We start from the raw sequence: 8,859 nt of genomic DNA on the forward strand, positions 1-8,859 counted from the left end.
TGACAACAGCAAAGCCCCATTGCAGAAAGGAGGGGGATTTTTGACCCTCTTTCTTTCTGTGGTATAACCTACCTCAGCTGCTAAGAGATCTCTTTTCTGTCGAGTTGCATTAAACTGGTTTCTGGAAGAAAACAAAAAGGATCTTGTATAATCAAAGGTCCCTGAGCAACCTGAATAAGTGGTTCCCTAGGGAGAGGTGTTTCTCTCTGATTTCCAGCACGTTATCAAAGAGGTCTTTCTTGGGTTAACATTTAAAAAGGTGACTTTTTTCTTTTCATAGTCTCATTTTACAAAATTCAAGAGTGCTTAGACCTCTGCTCTTAAACACAGGCTACTTGTTCAAGAGGGTACCTGGTATTTATGGGGGAGGGGAGATAAGCAAATTGGGCTTATAATATGGGACACAAAATAGTGAAGCTCTTTCATTAGGTGCCTGAATAGTACACGTGTTGTTGAGGTGCACCAGTGCTATTTGTATGTGCAGTGGTCGTGGTGTTAAAAGTGTAAGGTTACCTTCCAGCGGTAACTAAATTACAATAGGCAATAATTAAATTAATTTCAGAAATAATGGCCTCAATCTACAAAATACACTTGGTTTTATTTAACAGGCCAGATTTTGTACAATATAGTGTGTGATCACTAGATGTACTAGAAGTCATTAGATGTACAGAGCTGAGCTCTAATCCTGCTTCTACTGAATGGCAAAGTTTCCATTGACTTCAATGGGATCAGGAAGATACCCTAGTTTTGGTTTGGTTTGAATTATTACATATAACTTGCCTTGCAAGTGCTTTTTTCAGACTGAGAAAATGAATTATCATTGAGACAATATTTATTGTATAACATGTTTTATTTGTGGGAAATTCCTTTCTGTGTGTCACTAGAATTGTATTATTTTTATCCTGAAACTAAAATGATCTACTGGTATTTAATTAATGTACATTTTATCAGATATGAGAATAGTCACATAAGATACTCATCTTGTGAACTTACTTGAGCCCTTGAGGAACACCATCATTTTGTGATTACTAAAGAGGTGCACTTGTTTTTCAAACAACGATTTGCACGTTTAATCACCAGCTCTTTGGGAAGAGTTATTAAACAGAAGAAATACTTTATGTCTAAGTTACTAAAAGTTAGAGGTGTTCCACATGGGGCCATATTGTATTTCCTTTACTTCCATCCTATCAGACAAGCCTTATTGATTTCACCAATATTCGCTTTTTAAAACTCTGCTAATGAGGAATGCACACTCACCTTGGTGTTCTTCTCAAAAGAGAAAACTCGCAATAGGATTCTGTTGGATAAAAAGTGATGGAATTAAACCATTTTTTCCTCTATTTCCTTCTACGCGTTTTGCATGCAGACAAAAGTTGACCTGACTTTGGTTTTAAGAAACAAGAGTGAGTTTTGTTCTTTAGAAGAGGACGAATGACAGTAAGTTTTCCAGAAAGCATTTATGCAGCCTTTCTATCTCCCTGCCAGCAAAGTTACTCCCTGCCAGCAAAGATAGAAACACTTTTCTTCTGAGTCATTGATGTTTTTCGTCTTCAGAATCTGATTGTGAGAAGTGCTGAGAACCCGCAATTCCCAATGGGCCTGATCCTGCAAAGTGCTAAGCACCCTTGACTCCCATCATCGACAGTGGAAGTGGTGAATGCTCAGCACCTTGCAGTATCAGACTAATGCTTATCAGACTAAAGCTCAGGGTGCTAAGAACCTCTCAGGATCAGGATTCAATGCAGCTCCCTGTAATGCTTTTCTGAACATAATAATTATAAAACTTTAGTCCAATATGTTTAAATCTCTCTAGATTTCATGCAGATTTACTTTCATTTTAAGAATATTTTTACTTTCAAGCTATGTGAAAGTCACAATGCTTGAAAAACTTCTGTTATCCTCAGGAATCATTTTTCTAAGCTGTCTATGGTATCTATTATTAGCATGTGTGATGACAGCAGCTGGGAGTTTCTATAATCAGTTTGCCAAATATTTACTCTAGAATTATAAAAAATGTTCAGACACACTGCAGGTGCAGTCCAAATCTTGAGCAAACCCATTTCCTGTTCATAACAATTAAGCCTACATCAATCTGATAACGCATTTGACAATAATGAGAAGCAAGAAAGCCAGGAAAAATAATTCTGTTCTTTACTAATCATGCTGTATAAAATTCAAGCATTAAAGTCTGAATTTATAAAAAAAAAAAAGTCATTTTTAGTTTCAAAAGCAGTAAAAGTGTGTGATGTAGAGATATTAAGTCTGTATTACTGGTTTGTTTGTTTGTTTAATTAGGCCATGGGATAAGAACTATTTGCTTTACAGTGAAAGAAAAATAAGTAACCGTATTACTAAATTAAGAAAATTCTTTCTAAAGGTTTTTAGTGTAAAAATTGAGCATAAAAGTTCTTACCTTGCAAAGAGAACAGCAGAGAATGAACCAAGAATACACTCCAAGGTATCATTAAGTTGAGTTTTCCCACAATATTCATTTCAGTGTAGCTTCTCAGTATGAAATGTATCCAAATTGGTGGCCTGGACTATTATGGCATCTTAGAAGTATGTGTCTCTGGGGTGTTTAAATCTTTTATAAATGTAGATAGCAGAGAAATTTAAATAAGGCGGGGCGGGGGGGGGGAATAAAAAATAGGGGACAGAAGAAAAAAAGAAATATCAAGCTTCCTACCACATCCAGCTTCTGGAGCTCTGGAAATGTTGCATACAACTTTTTGGCTGTGCTTCTCTCATTAGTAATGCATGGTAACTCCTTACCAGAGCCTGTATTAGTTACACTTACACTAGACCTGCAAGGCTTATTCCACTTTTGGACTGAATCAACCCTTTATAACATTCATGGATAGTGACATGGAAAGAAATTTTGCCATGTCATGATGCTTTGAAAGATTTTTCAAACAGTTGTCATTTCAAGTTTGTGTGTTTTGAAACTTGTGCTAATTAAGATTGCTTCCCTTTCTACCTTCTATTTATTAAAATGAAAAAAAAACTTTTAAGTTCAAACTTACAATAATGTTCGTGTAAAACGTACCACTAAGTAGTTTGACAAATATATTAAAGAATTCAACATACATTTTAAATGAGAAATTAATTTCCATTAAAGAAATTACCTGGATTTTAACTACCTAATGGAAGCAATTAAGTTTTTTCCTTGTAACATTCTGATAGTGTCACAAAAGAAAACTGCACAGCAGTTGGTAATTTGTTTTTGTTTTGTTTTTTTAAATAAAATGTGTTTTAAAATCTCATAGATAACTGAAAGGGAAAACTATATTCTTCATCAAAATCTAATGTAAACAAAGGAAAGACACTACCTCATCTAGCCTAGCCCTGGAACTACCTAACCTTCCCTTCAAATGAACTGCAGATTTAAAAAATAAATAAATCTGTATATCAAAACATGTACATTACTAATCCAAGCAACCACTTGATCATAGTACTGTACCTTCCCTTCCTCCTAGCCTTTCCATGGCCCATTTAGTGTTTGTCATTATGTCTTAATTTAACCCAGGGTCAAACCGTGCAAACACACGCTACTGTGTGTAGTATTTACTGGCATACCATTCTTACTGATTGAAAATTCCTCAGTGTAAAAGACAAGGGGTGAAATCTTGTCCCAATGAAATCAATAGGAGTTTTGCCATTGACTTCAGTGGGGACAGGATTTCACCAATTACCTTTTATTTTTATGTAAAGCATCATCTATGTTTATGGTGTGTACATAATAATAAAGAATACTGATGATTTCTGTTCATATACATCAAGAAAATAAGGTATTTACTGAGAAATTGTTTAAAAAGTATACTTATAGGGACCTAAAAAAACAATTCGCTGTTTGGAGTTTTGTTTTTTATTGATTACAAGCAACACACAAAAGATTGTTGTAACTGAATGGTATATATTGTACAGTAATAGTGCATTTAAGTACACCAATAGACAGAGATTAGAGAAACATATTTTCCTTCAAAAAAATTACGTTGTGCTTTTGACAATACCATGATTAGCCCGTTTCCTCTTGTGGCTCTTTCACACAGGGGACAGATTTAAAAAGAAAAAGAAAAAGAAAAAGTTATAGTAAAACCATAAGAATTGGCACAGGGTCCCCGGGGCAGGTGTACTACTCGAAACTACCTTTAACTCATTGTTTACGCACAAAATAGGGTGGTCTCTTTGTGCCTTTGACATGTTTAAAAGATAAAGCCAACAGCTTCCTCAAAACAAACAGATAGGAGAATAACCAATCAGATTTCCACCCCAACCAGTGCTGTACTGAGCCCACCAACGCAGCCCCCATCGCATGTCCCCTCCCCAAAAGTAACATGCAGCATGTCTCTAATCTCATACTGGAAGGCTATTTTAGACCTAAGTGACTTCAGAAGGTAAGGGCCTTGAATGGAAGTTGTCCTACCAGCAGTTCCCTTTCTTTTATCCCTCCAGCTTGAGTGCCTTTACTGACTGAGAGAGAGGCAGTATTTCAAAAAGTCAGGCCTCAAGCTGCTTAAAGCTTTATAGTTCAAATTCAGTACCTTAAACTCCACACAGAAACAAACAGGAAGCCAGTGCAGGAGCTGGAGCACTGGTGTTATGTATGGCTGGCAAGATGTATCACTTACTAAATGTGCTGCCACATTCTACACCTGCTTCTCTTTCCAGGTTGATTTAAGCTGTAGCCCCATATAGAGTGCATTGCAGTAATCTAAACTCTATAGATGACTCTTAGCAATGAACATAACTTTTGAAAAACAAAACGCCTTGCCGTATTCACCCACATTTTAGTATTTTATAAAATGTATAGTAAAAAGTCATTTTAAGCATTCTGCTTATCTGTCAGTTTTGTCTCATTTATCCCATTTACTTCTCATCTTCTAGAGGAATCAATGAAGATATTTCCCCAGTGTGAAACCTTTCCCCCACCTCATCCCCCTGCCAAATGAAGACCTTGCCTTGGTATTTCTGACTTTGCAGGCAAGAACTTCACATTATGTTTTCTAGGGCACAGCAGTGGTATGTTACGATTGATCAAAGGGATAATTTTTGAGTAACATAAGCTCCCACCATTGACCTGGAAGAATCATCCATGCCTTTGCACCTCTGCTCACTGCCAGGGAGCCATTTAGTGTGAATGAGGAATGGACTCCTGTCTCTTAAGAGGTGGACTAAGACCTCCCATTAATTTCACAGATCACCAAAAGGAGTTAATAGTTGGCAATGACCTTTGATCATTACCAGCCTGAGATGGACCCAAGCCAACAATGCAGAGATGACAGGCTTCAAGTTCTATTACCAATACCTGAGCCATCTAGTTCTCTCCATCCATTATTTTGGTCTTGTAAATATATTCATCTTTCCTTTCTTCATCTCTTACAAAAGCAGAGATGTAAAGATAATCTGAGGACAGATTCTGCCATTCCCAAGCCCCTACTTTAAATTATATATAAATGCATCATACTTGCACAGCTCCACAGACAGAGAAATATTTCTATTACTTTATTTAAATATAAAGTATCACAGTAGGTTCAATCCTAAACAGACACAATTTAATCAGCTACTTGACAATTACGCTATGTGTGAGATGACCGGAGTATTTGGTGCATATCAATACCTTCATGATTTGGTAATTTCACAGTATCTTCAGAAAAGTATTTGCTGAAAGATGGGCCAATTCTTATGAATATAAGGTCTCTGTAATGAAACATACCACTGTATATTCTAAAATATACCTACTTTCAGGTTGAAAGTGGGGGGAGGGGATCACGTACAGTATCAGTCTTTCACTCCTCTGCCTCTCTCCACTTTTATATCTATTCGCCTCTTCTCACATCACTGTTCCTATGCTGGCAATTCCTTTTTGCCATGACTTGAGAGCTAGGCGTTTTTGGTATTGATTCTCTTTCACCATCCCTTGTCCCCACCATAGCCTTGCTCTCGCATTCTTTTAATTCTGTACACTCTTACCCAAGGATTATTTTTCCCACCACAACCCTGAAAACATGAGGAGACTTCTCTAATTTGAAGCTTTCACTTACTGAGTTCTAACACTCATTTGGAAAAGAAGAGGGCCTAGACATAACTTCCTTTTGTGCTGTGTACACACCAGTGACTCTGACCTGAAAGTCTCATGGAACATCCACCGGGTAACCAATAACTGATTGATAACCAATGTATGAAGTTATTCTTACTGTTGTTTAGACGCTCTTTAATGTGTCTGACATTTAGTGTTGAAAAAAGACATGTTAATACCATACTTTACAGTATAGTGTATCTAGTTTCCTTTGTATTATTTCTTTGTCTTTGCAAAAGCAGTGAAGACAGGCGAATACCATAAAAGAACTTAGAAATATTAGAAATACAGGAAGAACACAACAAAATTAGATTAATCTTGAAATAATGCAAAGTGAGAGAAATATTCCAGAACACACATTTATTCGGACTGAGAAACCTGGAAAGCAATAATGCTAAAAAGAGACATAGGAGATCATACTGGAAAACATGTTAGACATTAATTTGCAATGAAGTCTAGGCCTTCAAAAACACAGACACAAGGCATATAGCAGCAAAGCAATAATCCTCCTCTCTACAATTCTAATACAACTGCATCTGTAAAACTGCATTCACATCTGGCGACTATATTACCAGAAAGTCAGAGAAATTTGAGCAAAAAGAGCAACAAAAGTCACCAGGGAAACAGGGGAATGACAGATAAGGCGAGGTCGTAATAGTCCAACAAGTATCCGAGGAGGGAAAGGAATTATTCAGCGAGGTACACTGTGGTAGAAGAGTCATGGGGTTAAAATTAAGAAATGGGAAAGTGTGGGGGAAAAGAGAGAAATTAAGTTGAATAGGAGGAATGAAATGCATTTGCCTGCATAAGGGAATAAGTAGACGCCCCACAACTTGGGACCTTTGAAAAACCAAGCAGGAAAAGAAAAAAAGAGCCCACGAGAACACTTTAGGTAACCATCCTGCATTGGCAGGGAGACAAACTGAAAGAATTTATAGGTGTTCTCTATCTAGACTTTCTACAATTAGAAATGACAAAGTTAATTTAAGATATAAATTCTGTATTTAAAAGTTTGTTGGCTGACTTCAAATATACAAAATTAACAGCCTCATGTAATAATAAACTTTTCAATAACCACTTACAATCTATGTGGGTATCACAGTCAAGCATAATTTATCTCAGTAACTGCAAAACCATAGCAGCAAGGAGCATCTTCAGCTTCTATAAGGGCCATGCAGCATATGAGGGCAATCTGGTCAGTGAGGATACACCAGGCCAGAGCCACACTGGTACAGCTACTCCCAATTTTGGCTCTCCCTACATTGTTGATGCCAGTGGCACATGGAACTTTTCAAAGCTTGCACCACACCCACGGTTGGTAAGTCCCAGTGTCAGGTGGACAGACTAGGCAGGATCCACATTTTCACAGCAGCTTCCAGTCCCTACTCTGCCTCCTAAGCTTAATGCTCCTGCAGCTAATGAGCCCTGGGATGGGGTTTAGGACAAGCTGGAACCAGCCCATCTCCAATTCCCAGTTCAGCCTCACTGCTGCTGGGGGACCCCTTTCTGGTCTTACACACCTTATCAGCTGATAAGGGCTAGTTGAGGAGGGGCAGGCTAATGCCAGAGCTGAGTTGGTAAAGCTGCTCCTATGCCAGTTCTACCTCCACTATTGATGGTAGAAGAATCCTTTTCACCACTCACTCCCCTAGTGAAGGTAAGTGGCAGGAGAGAGTAAATAGGAAAACAGTTCTCACTACTACATCCTATTTCCACCATGCTCTCATGCAATTAGCTCACACCAATTTACTTGTAGTATTTCAGAAAATAAAACTGCCATCTAGCAGCTCCCAGTACACATCAAGTAGCATTTACATTTTACATCTTATTAACAAAATCAAATAGTTTGATGTGACATCATTGCAGAGACCAACAGGATATTTTCATGAGATCAAAATCCATTTTAGAAAACATTTTGATTAGGGTTAAGGACTTCTCGGTTTGAAGAAACGTCATGGACACAGTATGCTCTGCACTACCATATAATATATCCAAGTTTCATTCCCCATCTCTGCCTTCAAAAAAAAAAAAAAAAAAAAAAGTCAGGCCTAGAAAGGAGGAGGCAGAGTTTTTATGGCCCAGGAGCTAGAATAGCTCATCATTCATCAACAGCCTCATCACAAGAAGAAACCTGGATGAGCTCCAGTGTTCTAACCAGCCAATACTGCATCCCTAGATGGGGTGATGAGAAGTTTTGCAGGTCAAAGGAGACAGAGGAAAGAGAAGCCAGAGAACATCCCACAAGAGATCAGTCAGAACAATAATAAATCAGAATAAAACTTCTAAAGTGAAATTAGGCACATTCTTCATTTACTGCATGGACAAAACAGGACAAAAACAAAAAAAGTCTAGCAAACAAGTTGCAAGTGGCTCACAGTAGATCTGCAAAAAGGAAACAAAAATGGGCTTGTTGCTTTCCTGCATTCCTCTTCCTTTCTTTCTGATGAGGAAAGAATAAGAGTTTGATTTTTCAATTGCATTTAATTTGAAATTCAGGTGTTATCCACTCTGGAACACACAAATGTGACTGAAAAATTAGTCATGTTATCAACAGAGACTGAAAGCTAAGCAAGTGAGACTGGGACTTATCAATCCTGTTCAGAAGTTTTGTTCAATTTATGCTAATACTATTTAATATTAATGACTAAGTTTATGAAAAAGGAAATCTTAACAATGGTTTCAGAGTAGCAGCTGTGTTAATCTGTATACTCCTGTTTTTTTTTAAATTAACAATTTCACTCCCTTCCCCTAAAGTATTTTAGCTCATTCTCAGACATCCACAA

The 8,859-nt window shown here is 37.4% G+C and overlaps 1 protein-coding gene across 1 annotated transcript in view; it reads right to left on the reverse strand.

Annotated features, from left to right (window-relative positions):
• The window catches only part of OTOGL (otogelin like), a 129,280-nt gene extending 126,788 nt beyond the window's left edge, over window positions 1-2,492 (reverse strand). The window contains exons 1-3 of the mRNA XM_074956177.1: window positions 2,414-2,492; window positions 1,258-1,297; window positions 73-121 (exon numbers count right to left, since the gene is read on the reverse strand). Coding sequence (XP_074812278.1) covers window positions 73-121; window positions 1,258-1,297; window positions 2,414-2,492 — 168 coding nt within the window. The remainder of the gene's footprint in view (window positions 1-72; window positions 122-1,257; window positions 1,298-2,413) is intronic.
• Between the last annotated feature and the right edge of the window lie 6,367 nt (window positions 2,493-8,859).

Source organism: Natator depressus, chromosome 1, assembly GCF_965152275.1.
Source record: "Natator depressus isolate rNatDep1 chromosome 1, rNatDep2.hap1, whole genome shotgun sequence".
NCBI classification, from domain to species: domain Eukaryota; kingdom Metazoa; phylum Chordata; order Testudines; family Cheloniidae; genus Natator; species Natator depressus.